Here is a 19,370-nt window from a genome sequence, read left to right as displayed (position 1 = left end):
GAGAAACAGATCACACATACTGAGCTCATCTGAAAGTAAGATACATCTTCAGGAGCCAAAAGGAAGCAGGAACTAAAAACCACAGTGGAATGCGGAGGCTACACCTGCTCCGGAGGCCTTTGCCTCCAAGCAACCAAGAGGCTCAGTGACCAAAAGGCTTGTTTCAACTGCCACTGAGTGACATGAGACGAGATATCAGTCTCACATAAGCTGGAGAATTCAAACTGAGATCACCACATAAACTAGTGAAATGGTGAACCAGAAAAACTGCCTGCTAGCGAAGGGAGATGGCAAGGAAACCTGCCCACCTCAGCTCAAGCTCGAGGGAGAGGGAGCGTGGGGGAAGGCGTCAATTGAGAACGAAAACTGTAGCTCCTCAAATGGGCTTGGGGTTCAAATTTTTCCTGGTGGTGGAGTCTGATAAACTCCAGAGTAAGGAAGAACGAGAAATTAGGTATTGTTTTTTTTTTTTTTTTTTTTTGTCTTTTGTCTTTTTTGTTGTTGTTGTTGCTATTTCTTGGGCCGCTCCCGCGGCATATGGAGGTTCCCAGGCTAGGGGTCTAATCGGAGCTGTAGCCACCAGCCTACGCCAGAGCCACAGCAACGCGGGATCCGAGCCGCGTCTGCAACCTACACCACAGCTCACGGCAACGCCGGATCGTTAACCCACTGAGCAAGGGCAGGGACCGAACCCGCAACCTCATGGTTCCTAGTCGGATTCGTTAACCGCTGCGCCACCAGGGAACTCCGAAATTAGGTATTGTTTGATTACAGTGCTGCCCCAGGCCTACTGGGGACGGATATAATAAATGTAACAGAACCCAAAGATTTATTCTCACTGCACATACCTCCTGACAGCCAGGAGTTACTTCGGGTAGTGCTTCATTTAACCCCTCAGCAACGTGATCTTCCCTAAGGACACCTAGAGTGTACCAAATGCAGAGGCAATATTCAAATCCAGGTTTATCTCAGTCAAAGCCTTAACCACTTTTGAAAGTTGAAAACAGCAATGAAAACAAGTCTTTTAAAAAAAGAGACTATGGGGGACATGGAGGTGAAAATAATTCTTTGAGAAGATGTAGTATCCCCTTCTTCCAGCAAATAACACTACAGTCACCTACAATTTTTGGTCTCTTTTTTTTTTGTTTGTTTTTTTAGGGCCACACTTCACAGCTCAGGGAAATTCCCAGGCTAGGGGTCGAATTGGAGCTGCGGCTGCTGGCCTATACCACAGTCACAGTAACACCAGATCCGAGCCACATCTGCAATCTACACCGCAGCTCAGGCCACGTCGGATCCCTAACCCACGGATCAAGGCCAGGGATCGAACCTGCATCCTCATGGATGTTAATCAGGTTACTGCTGAGCCACGAGAATTCCTTTTTTATCATTTTCCTATGACGCCCGAGAAAACACAGGCATCACAAAGAAGGTTCTACCAAGGATCTTTTCTTCATTCCCTGCCCCCAAAGTAAAGCACAGAACCTTTCAGCAAGCAACACTCGCTGCAGTCCTGATCCTGACAGACACTAAGTTCACCCACATCAGAGGTTCTCGAATTGTACCTCTCCTACTGCCTCCACCCCAGGGTATGTCTGGCAATGTCTGGAGACGTTTTTTCTCATCATAAAAGAGGGTGTGTGTTGAGGGGAGAGAGGGAGAGAGGGAGGGAGGAAGGAAAGAGAGAGTAAGAAAAAAAATACAGGGACACACTAACATTAGAGATGTTTCCCAGCTGACTGCCAACCAACTAAGCAGCAGTGATCATGGCTGTCAACTAACTAGGAAGCACCTGAATGCTTACTGTTTATCCACTATCGGAACACCAGCATTTTAAATTCAGTCCATGGCAAAATTATTTTCCATTTAGAAATAATAATGGGCAATTTCACAGACAGAAAAATTCTGTTCCCTAGATTTCAATTATTTTTTTTTACCAAAATATTTCACCAAAATAGTTCTAAGAATGAAAGACCACCTTACTACAACAGACTGGATTAAGACAAATTTTACATTTGAATTTTAAGTTATTACTCTGAAGCCTGTGGGCAAAGAGTCCATATTTCAGCAGCAATTAATTAAAAGCAAATTAAAACAAAAAATTATTTCCACCTTTCAAGTTAGCCATAATTTTTTTCAAAAGACAACTCAGTGCTAATGAGAAGTTTAAACAGGCATATTCTTATTTACTATAAGTGGAAATGAAAACCGGTTTCTCCCTAGTTTGTCATCACTACCCTCACTTTATAGCTGAGGAAACTGAAGCACAGAGAAGTCGGGTGGCTTGGCTTCCTGTCACACAGTGAAGATGGGGCTGGTCAGGAATCTGACCAGGCAGCTGAGCTCCAGGCTGCCCTCCTATCCACTCCACTCCACTCCCGCTGTGTTTTATATAACTTTTCACAACTCCTGAAAATGCATCAGAAATGGCTGGAAGATAAAACAGACTGGTGAAGACATTCACAATGTATGCAACAGATTAAGGCACACCTTAAATGAAAACCTTCAAGAGCTCAGCTTCTCCAATAATCAGATGAGCAAAAAAGTTTAGTAATATTCAATCAAAGTGCAGGTATAACTAAAACAGGCACCCATACATTTTTGTGGAAGGTATGAAGTGGTACTTTTGGGGGGAGTTTCTTTCAAAAGTTTAAACACATGTAGTCTCCGACCCCGTGATTTCCCCTTTCTGGGAACTGATCCCACAGAAAAAAATCATGTAAGCACTCCAAACAACTTGTTTGCAGATGCTTATGACAGCATTATTTGCAGAAATTAAAAACTAGAAATCTGCCCAATCCTCAGGAAGATGGGAATAATTAAATACGTTAAGACACAGCAGTCATGGTGGGAGTATACTGCTTAATCACAGCGAGGCATAGACAAGGAGGTGGTCCATTATATCTCGCTAAACAGAAGGAGGCTAGCAGCAGAAAAGCAGAGTGTGTGCCTTTATTCATAAAGATGAATCATGTTTAAACCGAGGAGAGGTATGTAACTTTTTATGCTTTTTACAAGTATTTAATATTGTTTTACTTATTAATTGAAAAAAGGAGAAAATATGGTTAGAAGAAACATGAGATATCATCAGTGGTTGTCTCCACACAGTGGAATTACAGGTGTTACTTTCCCTTTAAAGTTTTTAGCGCTGAGGATTATTGCAATTGCTGCCACGTGCTGATTCCTCCCCACACTCCAGCGATTTAATTACACAAAGGTCACAACTCTACCCAGGAGCGTTTGCTCCCTTTTACAGAAGTGACTGTGTAAGAAATTAACTCTAAAGTCCACCGCGTGCTATGCTGCTACTCTCCTCTCGGGGAAACACTATAAATACAAGAAAACCAAGCCCAAGTACATGAGCCAAGGGCATGATGCGAGAGGTGGATCTGCCACGCCAGCGTCTGAGGTGTCCAAAAGAACAGCCTCAGTCTGTGTTCTAAACCCAGAAAACACACCGAATGTAACATTCTTGGAAAAAACTTCCCACAAACATTTATGTATTTAAAGACCCCCAACTTCGACATTTGAGGCTGTACTACTAGCAGTAAAACCATTCTGAATGGTTTCTTTCATAAATCAGGAATACATTTCATATTTCAGAAGGCACAAATCAGTTACCTTCAGTTTGAAACAAAGTATGTCAATTTCTAAACATGGCAGTTTCAAAATACACAAAAGAACCATCTCATATTTGATAAATGCAAAGCATTACTTTACTCTTGAAAATGAACCCCCCAAAAGGGGAAAATCACCTTTACAAACATTCGTCTTGAAACATATAAATTAAAACAGGTAATACCATTCTCTAGTAATAAAACATCTCCTGAAAAGGCGAAAGGTTTACTAGAATAATGACAACTGCGATGGTTCCATCTTTCAATTAAACTGTCAGGGGGCCTCCGAGTTTACCCAGTACAAGCCGCACGTGAGCCAGACCAAGCCCAGGGAAAGCAGTAAACTCCTCAAGGCCTCACAGTCACTAAGAGGCCGAAGCAGGAGAGGCTCCCGCGGGTGTTTTCGCTCGCTCACCATCTCCTTTTGAAAGGCAGTATCTAATAATTTACCAGGCTACCTGGAGTACTTGGGATTCGGTTCCCTACGGGGTCTTTTTGACCTAGCACCTTCAGAAAGCAGGAAACTAACCTCTACTGTATCACCTGCCCTCACAGATTCACTACAGAGTAAATGTTTTCCAAGTCCCTTTTCTTTCCCATCACTGGCTTTCAAATGAAACCCAAAGTAGAGAGGATCATAAAAGCCAAGCTGCTCTGGTGAAAAATGTACAGGAATTTTGCTTTGAATTATTGCTTGTCTTTGAAACTTCTGAAATACTTCCATGGCATTTTAGTTGTCGGATAGAACGATACTCTCATGTACACACATGCTCTTCCCTCCCTCACACACATATATACACTGCAAACCCAAATGTTCTTAAAGTCACACGACATAAATTAGCATAGGTTCCTAAAGGCTTCGTTCCACGTTGTGCAGGCATCCCGTCCTGGACCAGTAACAAAGAGCTTACAGACCACACTGTGCAAACACCACCCCACAGCAAGCCGAACCTGCCAAGATGTCCCCCATCAAATCAAACACCCGATGTACCAGGAAGTCCAAAACTTACTTCTTATCAAAAAATGTTGAATTTTCTTTCCTTTTCGTGAATCCAATGGGTAGAAGTTTTAAGTCAATACCTTGCTTTCGAGCACGATTTTTCATAAAGTACATCTAATAACCAAAAACAAATAGACAAATTAATTTTGAAAGGCCTTCAATTCCAAAAGCACATAAAACAAAGTTCAAAATACAACAGTTAAGATTTATTGAGTACTTATGTTTCACAAACCATGCTACGCAGCAATAGCTCCTTTAATCCCCACAATATTATAAGGGGGTACTATTATTACCCTCATTTCTGCTATTTCAGCTATTTCTGAGAGATAGAGCCTATATTCAAATCCAGATCTAATTCCAGTGTACGTGCCTTTAACCATACACTCTATAAGGCAAAAGAAGAATTTCCTGGGGATTTAAAGAAATACAGGTTATTTAGCAATCACAAGGGTTATGGATACAGTTCTTAATCTTTTTTTACTGATGGTTTCATACCATAATTCTGTATATGCTTCTATTACTAGACAGGTAGCATTCACGGGAGGAACTACAGCACGGCCTATCACAAGGCTAAACTTAAAGTAGCCACTGATGCAGGGTGTTCAAATGGGATATGGGCATTCCAGCGGTGACGTGTGTTACTCCAAAGACCATGTAGGTTGACTGAGCTAATTAATCAACTAAAGAGAGTAGTGAAGAGAGTAATATCATCAAAGAAGAACAATCACTCAAAGAAGTGGCAAAGTATAAATGTTTTTTGGCTGAGAGGAGTCTAGACTTTGCAAGGCAGAGAGCTAGACAATTAAGTCCTAAGTTAAGGGAAAGGAAGGGTCAGCTATCATTGGCTAAGTAGGAAAATGACTTAGAAATTACATGCAATTTGGAGTTCTTGTCGCGACTCAGTGGAACAAATGCGACTAGCATCCATGAGGACACAGGTTTGATCCCTGGCCTTATTCAGTGGGTTAGGAATCCAACTTTGCCGTGAGCTGTGGTGTAGGCTGCAGACACGGCTAGGATCTGGTGTTGCTGCAGCTGTGGTGTAGGCCGGTGGCTACAGCTCTGATTAGACCCCTAGCCTGGGAACCTCCATATGCTGCAGGTATGGCCCTAAAAAGACAAAAAAAAAAAAAAAAAAACCCTGCAATTTTATGCTATATAGGGTTTTGATTTCAGTAATGACAGTGATTATAAGGACCAACTGTCCTACTTAAAACACTTAAGAATGCCAGTGTGTGTGTATATAATTTACTTTTTAAAAAAATCACCTTAAAATCATTGAAGAACTGACAGAAACAGGAAACTACAGGCCAATAGTGAATGAAAACTCACAGAGGTAAGCAAAGCAATGAAGCCATTTTTTCTAATTCTAACAACAGCTTCCTCAGCAAGAGGGTCAGAGTCAAGACCCAGTAACCTTCTAGGAACCCCTTTCAAATGAAGCTTAGTAACAGAATAATACACCTTCAGGGTAGGGCTCAACAGAGCATGCTAGAAATTTTGTATTAGAATGACTGGAACAGGGGTAAAGGAGGGGGTAAATCCATTAGAAGTTGTGGCCATGGGTTAGTTAGCCCTTGCTCAGACTTGAAACGATTTGCCTTGCTTGTGGTGGTGACGCAACCTTAAACCTTCATCTTGGTTTAAGATCGTCCAGATCCGCAATCTTCCTAGGAACCTGGCAGAATAAAAGGTCTGTTTATCCCAGTCCTTAAAAAATGCTCACAAATAGTTTTTAAAGGAAAAAAAATACTCAACAAAAAAATAAACAAGCATAAACAATGTAAGAAAACAAGGCTCAGTGTACAGGAACCAAAAGAGAAAGAAAAGAGGTAGCTGAGGGAGCTCCCCATATATTCAAACACCAAAGGAATCATACACAGATTATAGAACTACTCTGCAGAATTTAAAGGAATAAAAGGAAACACGAAAATATCTGCAGTGAAGAGAAACTATAAAAATATGACTCAGGGAGTTCCTGTCAGTGGCGCAGTGGTTAACGAATCCGACCAGAAATCATGAGGTTGCGGGTTCGATCCCTGCCCTTGCTCAGTGGGTTAACGATCCAGCGTTGCTGTGAGCTGTGGTGTAGGTCGTAGACGCAGCTCGGATCCCGCGTTGCTGTGGCTCTGGCATAGGCTGGCAGCTACAGCTCTGATTCGACCCCTAGCCTGGGAACCCCATATGCCACAGGAGCGGCCCAAGCAAGAAATGGCAAAAAGACAAAAAAAAAAAAAAAAAAAAAAAGACTGAGCAGATTTTTTTTAAAGAACTAACCAAGACTAAAATTTTTCAGAATGCATTAGAAAAAAAAGATAAAATCAGGAGAGAGTAAGGGCTAGGTATGATGTAGGTAGGAGGCCTAAGCCACATTTAATGGTAGTTTTAGAAGAATGAATAAGGCAGAGTAAATATTTTAATAGAAATGAGCTGACAATTTCCCGGAATTGATGAAAGACACCCTGCTGATTCAAGAAACCTAGTGATTCTCAAGATAAATAAAAAGAAATGTACATTTTAACATTATAGATAAAAAGATAAAAAACATATCTGGAGAAAAAGGATTTCAAAGACAGTTAAAAATGACAGCTGACCTGACAAAAGCAACAATGGAGTCCACAGACAATGGAAGAATAATTTCATGGAGAAAATGCACTTAAGAGGATGAAATTAATCAAAATTCAAAGAAAGGCTGATAGAGTAATCGAAGAGGTGGCAATCAGCAAATTCTAAGAAATATTCTAAAAGATGTACTTGAGCTAGGAAGTGATCTCAGATAGGTCTAAGATGATGGCAGAACAAACAAAGAGCAAAGAAAGTAGGAAATATGAAGACAAACCAAACAAACACCGACTGGATAAAACAGTAATTACTACATGGAGGCTAAAAAAAAAAAAAAAAGAGACAATTTAAATACCTGAAAACAATACGAAAGATCATTAGAATGTCAAATGAAATTTAAGTGTTCAAAGGTAACTCCTGGCAAACTAGGGTCAAATCCTGACTGCTGCCTATTTTTATAAACAAATTTTGTTGGCATGTAGCCCTGTGCATTTGGGTATGTATTATTCATGGCTACTTTCTTGTTACAGAGGTAGAGTGGTTGTGACAGAAACCATAAGGTCTGGAAACAAATTACCATCTGACCCTTTACAGAAAAAGTTTGTCAATTCCTGTTCTAAGGTCATTGCATTATCTAAGCACAGGGTTAAGGTACTGATTAATTTTAGATACTGGTAAACAAAGTATGCATGTAATGTCTAGCCTAACCAATGAAAGGACAGAAAAAGGGTGAATAACTTCTAAAAAGTGATAGAAAAACTGAAATGATAAAAAATTACTCAATTAGTTTAAAAGACAAGAAGAAAAAACAAATGAACAAATAGCACAAATAAGGTGACACATTTAAAGTCAAACACATAGATAATTTTATTGAAAACTAAATGAACTTGATGATTCAATTAAAAGTTATAGACTGTCAGAGTGGAGAAAGACTGGAACTCAACTTACGGTGCTTAGAAAAGATGTGTGCAGGATGAGAGGGTCCAGAAAGGCCTACAGTTAATGGAGGGAAAAATACACCAGGCAAATGCTAACCAAAGGACTAAATAGCTTAATACTAGACAAACTACACAAAAACGTCGAGACAAGAAGGGTCACATCACAATGCCAAAGGTTAAATACACCAAGAATAAGTATTTCCTGAGGTACGCATCTAATAATTTACCCTTAAAGCTAAAGCAAAGCTAACTGAACCACAAGGAGAAACATACAAATCCTTTTGACTTTACCTATTAGAAAATGTGAACATACCTCTCTCTGTACACTGACAGAGGAAACAGACCAAAAAAACCCAAAAAAACAAAAAACGGTAATGTTTAAACAATTTGAACAACACAACTAACAAACCTGACCTAAAAGGAATATATAGAATACCAACTGCTGACTACTTTTTTTTTCCTCAAGCAGAGAACATTATAAAATTTGACCATATACTGGGCTATAAATACAAAGCTTAATGTACTTTAAAAAAAATGAACCCAGAAAAAAATATGTTCTCTGACCATAATGCAATTAAGCTTAAAATTAAAAAAACGTCAAGAGGACACACTACCAACATAGAAAAGAGATTCATAATAGCAACTGATCTAGAAAAAAAGAAGACACAAAAAAGCAGTATTACGAATGATGACATTACAACTCCTACAGATATGCAAAGGAGAGAATCGAGTAATAGACTTTTCATATTCTTATTGGAATATTTTAGATTAAAAAGATAATCAGAAAAACATTAAAAGAACAAATACAGAAAAAGCATTTGATAAAATATAACCACCACTCACGTTAAAATATGTTAGCAAACAAGGAACGGAACTTCTTTAATCTAGGTATCAAACTACATCTATAAGAAAATTAAAAAAAACTAGTGAGAGATTCAGCTGCCCAAAGGCTGTTCACAAGAGTACCCGTGGTGCAATCTTTCCAGTTTTCCTTCTATGATCAGGAGTTACGCAACAAAGATGTAGAGAAGAGTTAACATACCAGCCCTGAGACTGTTACCCTTAGAAATTTCTGCTGGCAAGGGTGGCTCTTGGCTGGGGTCTGGAAGTTTGACTAACTGGTAAATGGAGTCTACACAGACATAAAACTTTCTCCCAAATGATAAGGTTGGACCACTGTGCTAAAACTGTACAAAAATGTGGTTTTTATCTGCTTTTCTTTTGGGAGTCTGGAATTAGTCAAGCTGAAGATATGCATACCCCACAACAAAACAATTCCACTCCTAGGTATAAATCCTAGAAAAACATGCATAAGCAAACCACAGTTCATGAACAAAAGTGTTCACCATAGCACTACTCCTAAAATTTTTTTTAATATAGACAACCTAGCACCTATTACAGAAAATCCAGAAATGAGAGTAGATCGGGGAAGGGCACAAGGTGGTGGCAGGAACTTCTGAGAAGCTGGCAATGTTCTAATTCAAGACATTGGTGGTAGTTACAGGGATGTTCACGCCATAGTTATTCATTAAATGGTGTGTTTCTACTTTATGCTTTTTTATATGCATGCCATATCTCACAAAAAGAAAAAAATAACTTATCTTTTAAATAAATTATGTCTAATTAAACTTGAGAAAAAAAGAGACTTGATTGATACATGGTGATATTTCTTTTAGATATGCCTAACGTCATGCCTACCCCCATAATACCAACAAAATAAGGTGTTTGAAAGGTATTAGAATCCTGCAACTCCAATACCAAAATGGTCTCCAAAAAACGAACGTAATTCCATGTGATTCAGTATCATTGAAGCTCTTCCTCCACAACGCAAATCTAATCACTTCCCAATAATTTTATCCCTGTCATCTAAGCCGCATCATCTCTGATTAGAACCACAGCCACACTCCTGTGAATGGCCTCCCAGCTGCCAAGTGTCCACTCTTGCCTGCTCAAGTCCACTTTCCAGAGCCCAGCAGGAATGATCGTCCAAAAAGCAAATATGCTGAGTATCCTCCCATGGACTCTGTTTTCACGTCGAATACCTCAGGAGTCCTCACCAGTTTCTTTAGCCTCCTGTTCAACATGCTTCTCCTCACTCAACTACAGACACGTGCCCCTCTTTTAATTCGGCAAACACACCAACTTCATCCCTGACTCAGTCTTTTGTTTCTACTTGGAAAGTCTTCCTCCAAATGTTCACATGACTGCTTACACGTCATCTCTCAGAGAAGCCTTTCCCAACCACTGTATCAAAAATAGCACCCTTATAACACCCCATTTTCACTTTCTTTAGCCTCCTGTACCTTCTTTATCTTCCACGTGCATTTAACTCTACTGGAAATTACACTTGTTCCTCTACTCATCTCCTGTCTCCTCCTACAATACAACCTCCACGAGGGGAAGGACTTTGTTTTGGTCACTGCTGTTTCCCTAGAAAGCAGAATAGCCCTCGATCATGATAGCCACTTATTATTTGTTGAGTGAAAAAAAAAATAATCTAATTGATTAGAAGAAACTCTGGAAGGGATTATAAAAAATACTTACATGTTTATTGCTTATGGGTCTCTTCAAGAAAGCATCTCTAGAAATATGGTCTGCTGTTCTTGCCACATCTTCTAAAAATCGGTAATCTAAACATTTCAAAATGGAAAAATAAGCAAATGATATACACCAACTGCCAGGAAGCATCAATGTGCTATGCATAAGATGGCTTACCACTCAGGAGATTCATTTCAGTAAACTGCTGTATTGAAACATATGCAGTTTTATCTCGAACTCCATTACACGTCAGGTCTGCTTTGTGTTTCTTCACACAGGGCAAACTGAAGGGACCAAGAGGGGGTACTTTTACAATCTAAGGTAAGAAGGGTACAGATAGAGGTAAGAAAATAGCATGTTACACACATACCTGCAGGAATGTCGCATACAACGCGGACATCTGTACTTTGCTTCTTCTGTACCACAAGTTTCACATCTGCAAAAGACCACATGAAACTTAATAAATTATGCAATATTAATTCTACTTATTTATAAACTTTTAAGGCTGAGTTAGCTACTCGTAATAATCAATTTATAGACATGCAGTCATAGTGAATAAAGCAGATACAAGTAATTCCCATAAAATACTTGATAGTTGTCTAACATCCTTAGAAATTTCTCTTCTAGGAAACAGTCTCTAAATAACAACTACGTTTACAATGTTGTTATAAAACGTAATTCAAGAAAACATTAAATTTTAAAAAGTCATCTCCCTTGGACTTCTTCTTCTACTGTAATCAGAGGATGAGATCAATGATATTTTAACTTGTAATTCCTGACACTGTTAATGACTGTGTGTGCACATCCCCAGAAGTCTAAGCCAGAAGCTATGCTTATATATCTGAACAGCACACGCACTAGAAAAGGATATAAGACCCAGACAAATTGAGAGAGGAGCAGCTGCATCTTTCTTCCTCAACTGCCCACCCAACCTAGAATGCGCACCAAGATAATTTAGAAATCCTGTTACCCACCAATGTCTTCAGCTACTCTTTCAGGATCTTGGGATACCGACAATCAACTACAGCTCCACTGGATCCACTATGTTTGAGACAGTAAAAGCCCCAAGAGTCTGACTACTCTTTTACTTCCCATGCCACCACATGATCACACTAAGGAAACTAAATCAAAAGTAATAAATATTCATAGATCCATAAAGAAACAAAACAATCGGGTGAATTCCAATGTATTTTGCCTAATTTTAACTTACTCCATTTTGTTCTTGTCTTGTTGGTTTTGTGAGACTTTTTCTCACCTCTATACTCTCAAAGGAATACTGAGCCCAGAGAATATTAAGTCAAGAAAAATCTGATCCCAGGGTTGTCTGATTCCAAGAATTTTCACTTCCCAACTTGGCCACTGGACTCTAGTACCAACGCACGTATTTTCACTGTATTTGTTGTCATCTGACAAACCTCCCCTTCCCAAACGCCCCTCCCCCACTACTCAGGCTCCAGGGACCCCAAGTGGTGCCTTTTCCCCATTATTCCGCACCCTGCTGGTAGTTTCTTTCAGTCTAGACCACCCAGGACCCCACGGCTTTACTCCCCCAATGGACTTCTCCCTGCCCTACCTGGACATGGCCAGTTTCCGCTTGGAGCCCACTGGGGGATGCATCTGAGGCTCTTCTTTCACCTGTGCATCGGCCATCACCTCTTCTTTCGGGACATTCTTCTCTTCTTTTACACACATTCCATCCACTCTTTCCTCCGTTTTTATGTTCTGACCTAGAAACACCTCCTCCCGTTTAATCTCCAAGCTGTCTTTCTTCTCTTCCGTCACTTCTAGCCAGTCCGTCACTTCTTCCTTCACCTTCACCTTCTCTTCCTTAACCTCTGGCTCTTCCTCCTCCTCTTCTTTTACCATCAGATTGCTATCCGTCTCCTGCTTCACCTCCAGGGTGCCTGGTTTTTCCTCTTTCACCTCGGGCCCGTCCTCCACCTCCTGCTTCGCCCACGGGTCATTCAACACACCTTGTTCCGTTTCTGACCAGTCCACTACTTCCTGCTTCACGACCGTTAGGTCCACCCGCATCCCTGCCCTTCGTCCACCTCCTGCGCCTTCCCCTATCTTCCCCGTTCCGTCCAGTGCACTCCCCGCCTCCCCACCTCCAGCCTCCTCGGTCCCTCCGGTGCCCCGGACTCTCTCTCCATCGGACTCCAGACCTAGCCGCGCCCCCTCAGCTCCGCTCTGACCTCCTCCCGACGTCTCTTCATTTTCAGCAGCGAAATCCATCAGCTCCGGATCTTTGACTTCCGCCAATACTCTGTCCTTCAATGTGGCTCGTCCAAGCCAACAGGTACGAACTACCGGCCAGAACACCGACCGCGGCCCACGTGTGGACCCCAGAAAAAGCGAGCGGCAGACGCCGGCCCCGAGCCTCTGCTCGAATAGTCGTAAAGCAACGCTTCCGCGCGTCGCCGCTTCACGACTCGTGGAGCCCTTTACGGCTCGGCCGCCGGCCGGCACAGCTCCTCCCGGAAATCGGCTTGGGGCCACGCCCACTGCGAGCCCGCCTTCGGGGCGGGGTTTCTCCCAGCCTGCGGTCGGGGAGCCCGCGCTCTCTGCACGTGGCCACGCGCTTCCGGGAGCGCCGAGGAGCTACGCGCCGAGCCCGACGCCGGGCGTTCGCGACCCGGGGATGGGAGGAGCCGCCCCGGCCTGCGCAGACGGTTCAGTCCAGACGCGTATGGGAGGAACACCTAATATCACGCCTCTCTACGCTTCAGTTTCTCCAGCTCTGCTCCGCAGACGGTGGTATTTACAAATCTTTTAGTTTATTTAAACGATTAGGTGTAATGGTGCATGGAAATAAGCTGGCGGTGATGAAACAAACAGTATATGGTGGCTGTTATTACTGGGAATCCTGATAGGTTTCAGGAAAGAGGGCATTAACTTTTATTCCTTCAATTCTTGGTCAGTAACACCCGGCGTCAGCCCGGTCCACATTTGCAGCATCCTACAGGTTTCTCTTAGAGAATAAATGAATATACTTTATAGATAATAATCTCTCTACCCAAAGACTAGGTCAAAAATTCAGTCCCCAGGAATAAAAGATATATTTAAAAAAAAATACACAAAAATACAAAAAACTGAAAATTTCCTGACATCCATTTCAGTTACTTTAAAATTGTTTTACTGCATAGTGTGCCTTAGGCACTTTCACCTAATCATCAGCTCATGTCTGTGAGATTGATATGTTTTTTTCTGCGGAAGGAGACTTCAAAGAAATGCATTTTGGCTGTGGGCTGCTCTGTGCGACTCCCTCAAATCCTGTTACAGTTTGGAGGGCATTCAGGTGTGAGCACTCATTCGCACGTGGATCAGGGAGTGGGAATTTTAGAGCGAGCCCAGTGAGGAAGAGAGGTAGTTCTGAAACCTTAGTGGGGCTCCACTAATTAAGTAGTGCGAGAAGGAGTTTTGAATTAAGTTAGGAAAGTTTAGTCAATTTTTTTTGTGCATAAGAGGAAGAAGTTTCCAATGGAGTAAAATGGACAGTTCTCCTCCCGCCTCCCCCCCCCCCCCCCAGGTGCTTAGAGGTGTCAGTTGCCTGTGGAGTCAGAGAACCTACCTGGATTGGTTCTGTACCAGGAGCCCTTAATCAATAGAATTGACAAGAGGCCAGAAAAGAAATTCAGGCAAAGCTTTATTGGGACTTGCAGCAGAAGGAAGTGAAAACAAGGAACAGGTGCCCTTGCTCTCGGCCTGAGTGGGGGCGACCTGCTTCCTTATGCGGGTTGAGGAGAGGGGTGGGTCCTGCATCAACCCGGGCAATGGCTTAGGTGGTCTGACCACCCCCTCCGTGTGCAGGGTGCCGGAGAGTAGCCGGGTCTTGCTCTGGGCTCCTTAGAAGTGGCACTTGGGTTTTTGGTCTCTTTGTATCTTGTTCATAATTTGCCCCAACTGGGCAAGAAGGCAGCAGTGTTTTTAGTTTTTAGTTTCTTGGTATCTTGTTGCTAGAGGAGATGTTTGTCTGGGTGTAAGCACTGCTGCAAAGGGTCCCAGGTCCCGGCCTGTCTCAGATTTGCAGGCCAGATTACATGTTTGTACTAGGAATCGGGGCTAAATGAAAGAATCCATGTGGCCTTGCTAGCTTTGGGGGGTTGGGAGCAACAGGAGGAAGTGTTTATTTTCAAGTGAATAGAACCACCTGGGTTTCTATTTAAGATCCCAGAGAAAGTTGTGGAACTGCATATCAGACGCCAGAAGGAGAAACACTTTGGAGTGTTTTGGATATTTGTAATTTTTCTGCATTTGTTCTTGTAATATGTGTTTTTTTCCACAGTCACTGGAGGGAAAATTGTTAAACCAGTAAGATTCTTGAGAGCACCAAAGCTCATCACTAATCTAAGAAGCAGTCGGCACTGTAGGACTGTAGTTGAATGGTGGTATCGGAGGTTGTGGTCATGTTAGGTGGCAGATTTGAAGGAAAAGGGAGACCTGAGTGGTCCTGGAGGAGGGACCTCTGGGCTTTTGGACAAAGAGCAAGGGTAGTGACTGTGACCACAGCTGTGGCATGGACAGGGCAGGAAGAAGTCCTCTGCGGGGCTCTCATTGAATTCCTCTCCAGCTCCTCCAACCCCTTTCCCTCCCTTTTCAACCTCAGTGGACTAGAGGGATAAGCCCAGCTCCTTCAGTGTAGGGCTGGACCTTCCTGCTGTCCCCTGTCATCTCTATCCCCGTAACAGGATGCAGCCCCCCACCCCCCCCACTTTGGGAGCTGGCCCTTTGTTGAAATCGTAGTTGAGTTCAGTTTAACAGTTACAAAGCTGGAAATGCTTTGTAGGAAAGCATCTTAGCCAAGACTGAAATACCCCGACAGAGTGCCTATTAGGGACGGTTAAGACCATGTGGGGGCTCAGCAGGTGCTGTGTGTAATCACAGCTGTCTGGCTCTTTTTAGAGTGAAGACTGGAAGGTCCTTTCCTGACCACTGACTGAGTGGACGGGTAAGGAAATGAAGACCCAGAGAAATAAAATGATTAGCTCAAGATTGCTTGACTATTAGTGGCAGTGATGAAAAAAGAAAGTTAATGTTCTGGTCAAAGCCTTTTGGTCACACTTGAGCCTGGTTAAGATGAAGGCTGGGAAGTGGAAGTACAGCTGTGTCCACACAAAAGGCAGAACCGGCAAGTCTAGGGGCCTGAATCTTACCTTGTGGGGATGTGTTGGGATGTGTTGTGATGTGTTGCAGGTTGTGTTAACAAGCAGGGTTCCTGGCTTACCAAAGGCCAGCAAGGAAATCCAGGCAAGGCTTCGGGGACTTGGAGCAGGAGGGAGTGAAGACAGGTAACAGGTGCCCTGGCTTGTCCCTGAGTGGGGAGCAGATTTCTCAGATGGTGTGAGGGTGGGGCTGGAGCAGTGGCTTAGGCGATCTGCCCACCCCCTTGGTGGTGCTGGGTGCAGGGTTATGTGAGCAGTACTCTGCTTCGGCTCCGGCTCCTCAGAGGAGGCAGTTGTGTTTTTGGTCTTTTTGTTTCCTGTTGTTCATAACTTTTTTTTTGCATAATAATAATGCATTCAGTTATTTTTAGTCCCTTGTGGTTTCTCCATGTTTTGTTACTGGAGAAGACATTTGTCCAGGTGCAGAAAGTGCGACAAAGGGTCCCAGGTTTCGGCCTGTCTCCTTCCCCCCTGAGGGACCCCACACCCCTTATTCTTAAGGATTAGGGGCCAGTGTTCTCTTCTTCTGGAACTTCTTCCTGCTGGACAGACCCCAGCCCACCCTAGAGGAATAGCAGTCCCTCGAGGACTGTTGCAAGGACCTGGAGGGACCTGGCCCACCCTTTACTGGAATGGGTTGAATTCTTTGAGCCATCATGAGCCCTGCTTGAAACTGTTGGAGCCTAGAAGAGTTAGCTAAAAGCTTCAACAAGGGCCGAAAAGGAGAAGAGCAACATTAGCCACTGAAGGGCCTAGAAGGGGAAGGAACCAGGTTGGCTTTGGGAGGGCTTCCTAAACTGACGACCTGACGGTGGGGGTGATGTCGCTCCCTCCAAGAAGGTGATGTCCCTGGCTGGCGGCGTCGTTCCTTGATGTTAACTTGCACCTGTGCTGTCGCGTTGATCTGGGTGCAGCAGGCAGAATGGTTATAGCACACAGACTCCACCGTATTCTGTCAGAAGGGAACCGAGCTAGAGGATTGTCGAGAGCTACACTAGCCCAAGAGATGAGAGGTCTTGAGTCCTGTTAAGGCTTGTCCTGTCCCGTCATATAACCAAGCTGTCTGCTGAGATTTCTCAGGGTTGCTTCATGACGGGGAAATCCTCTGCCTGGAGCTGCCAGTCCTGCGGCCGCCCTGCCCCTGCTGGGATCCTTCCTGGCGCGCTTTGGGCTCCCGAGTGAGCTGCAGTGGTGCTGGGACGGAGGAGCCCCTCTTAGTCCGGCAGTCCCGCAGCGCCCTCTGTGAAGTGGACGTCAGCACTGTGCTTACAGGCTGTAGTTTGGCAGGAAAAGGACAGCGCCTGCCTTTAATTCCACCACATGTGATGGTGTGTGAAGAGGAAGACAAAACCTTGGGTCAACCCGAAGGTCTGTCTCGTGGATGTTAAGAGCAGACAGTCCTTGAAGGACATGCTGTTGGGGACAGCAGACCATTGTGTTGTAATTAAGTGTATAAAGCTCTCCATACAGCATCTTTAACAACATACTCCTGTGTGATCCCGCCGACATGGAAGTAAGAGTTCTAACTAGAAAAACCCCCACCTCGCCCCAGGTGAAAAGGCAGCTCTGGTGTCCATCAGCAGCTTGGCTCGCCACACGCCACCCTTCTCGTAATCATGTACCAACTACGTGCCCTATGTCCTTGCTAGCAGCCCTGCTAACCGTGCTGCAAGCATTGCTTATCAGCTTCTTGGGCAGGAACTCTCTCTGCCCGGAGAAGGGGGAGGGCTGGGGCTGCTTGCATAGGAATATCTTAAGACCCCAGAGTATGGTATAAAAGTTACCCAGAAAAAAGACCTGGTGCTCAGACTCTGGAAGTGACTTCTCTGAGCCCGCACCAGGGCCGAATAAACCTTGCTATCCCCAATCTCCGAGTGCCGTTTGTCTCTTTCCGCTGCCACAGTTTCTGCAGCGTCAGAGGGTCTTACTCAATAGCCCAGATCACTGTTTGCCTGGAGCCCACAGGCAGGTTGAATTGTGTTGACCAGGGGGATGGGATATTTCCCTCCCACTACTCACATTCCTCTTCTGTGTTGTTGACGGCACGGGGCCATTTTTTTCAACTCAGTGAATTTTGTTACAGTTAAGAGTTGTACAACCATCATCACAACCCAGTTTTACAGCTTTTCCATCCAAACGCCCAGCCCATCCTCCCTCTCCCTCCTAAAAACTGTCTCCTTTGATAACCATTAGGTTTTCAAGTCTGTGAGTCAGTTTCTGTTTGGCAAAGAAGTTCATGGTATCCTTTTTTTCAGATTGCACATATAAGTGATAGCATATGATGTTTGTGTCTCACTGTCTGACCAACTTCACTTAGAATGATAATTTCTGGGTCCATCTATGTTGCTGCAAATGCCATTATTTCATTCTTTGTTATGGCTGAGTAGTATTCCATTGTGTATATGTACCACATCTTTATCAACTCCCCTGTCAAAGGACATTTAGTTTGCTTCCATCTTGGCTAATGTAAATAGTGCTGCAGTGATCATTGGGGTACACGCATCTTTTCAAATTATGGTTTTCTCTGGATAGATGCCCAGGTGTAGGATTGCTGGGTCACATGGTAGTTCTTATTTTTAGTCTTTTTGAGGAACCTCCATACTGTTTTCCATAGTGGTTGCACCAGTTTACATTCCCACCAACAGTGTAAGAGGGTTCCCTTTTCTCCACACCGTCTCCCTCTACAGCATTTATTGTTTGTAGACTTTTTGTTGATGGCCATTCTGGCTGGTGTAAGATTGTACCTCATAGTAGTTTTGATTTGCATTTCTCTAATAATTAATGATGTTGAACATCTTTTCACGTTTTTATTTTTGCCATCTGTATGTTGTCTTTGAAAAATTGTCTGTTTAGATCTTCTGCCCTTTTTTGATGTGTTGTTTGTTTTTTGGTATTGAGCTGCAGGAAGTATTTGAATATTTTGGAGATTAATCACTTGTCAGTTGCTTTGTTTGCAAATACTTTTTCCAATTCTCTGGGTTGTCTTTTCATTTTGTTTAGGGTTTCTTTTGCTGTGCAGAAACATTTAAGTTTAATTAGGTCCCATTTGTTTGTTTTTATTGTTATTATGCTAGGAGGTGGATCTGAGAAGATATTGCTGTGGTTTAAGTCAGAGGGTGTTTGGCCTATGTTTTCCTCTAAGAGTTTTACAGTATCTGGTCTTAAATTTAGGTCTTTAATCCATTTTGAGTTTATTTTTATACACAAAAATGGTGTTAGGAAGTATTCTAATTTGATTCTTTTACATGTAGCTGTCCAGTTTTCCCAGTACCACTTATTAAGGAACTGCCATTTCTCCATTGTATATTCTTGCCTCCTTTGTCATAGATTAGTTGACCATAGGTTCGTGGGTTTAATTCTGGGCTATCCTGTTTCATTGATCTATATTTCTGCTTTTGTGCCTGTACCATACGGTTTTGACGACTGTTGCTTTGTAGTATGGTCTGAAATCAGGGAGCTTGATTACTTTAGCTCCATATGGAAGGGTTTGAATTGGAGCTGCAGCTGGCGGCCTATACCACAGCCACAGCAGTGTCAGGTCTGAGCCGTGTCT

At 43.1% G+C, this 19,370-nt stretch overlaps 1 protein-coding gene across 7 annotated transcripts in view; it reads right to left on the bottom strand.

Moving 5' to 3' along the window:
• The window catches only part of ZNHIT6 (zinc finger HIT-type containing 6), a 111,461-nt gene extending 98,400 nt beyond the window's left edge, over window positions 1–13,061 (bottom strand). For 5 of the 7 annotated variants that reach the window (XR_002343009.1, XR_002343010.1, XM_021088554.1 and 2 more), the window contains exons 1-5: window positions 12,229–13,055; window positions 11,026–11,091; window positions 10,833–10,939; window positions 10,662–10,747; window positions 4,628–4,731 (exon numbers count right to left, since the gene is read on the bottom strand). Coding sequence is in view for 5 of the 7 variants with exons in the window: in XM_021088554.1 (XP_020944213.1) it covers window positions 4,628–4,731; window positions 10,662–10,747; window positions 10,833–10,939; window positions 11,026–11,091; window positions 12,229–12,890 (1,025 nt within the window). In the remaining 2 variants the exon portion in view is untranslated. 7 annotated transcript variants of the gene reach the window in all.

Source organism: Sus scrofa, chromosome 4, assembly GCF_000003025.6.
Source record: "Sus scrofa isolate TJ Tabasco breed Duroc chromosome 4, Sscrofa11.1, whole genome shotgun sequence".
Classification (NCBI taxonomy): domain Eukaryota; kingdom Metazoa; phylum Chordata; class Mammalia; order Artiodactyla; family Suidae; genus Sus; species Sus scrofa.
The sequence above is the reverse complement of the archived record's forward strand: the minus strand, read 5'-3'. Positions and strand labels throughout refer to the sequence as shown.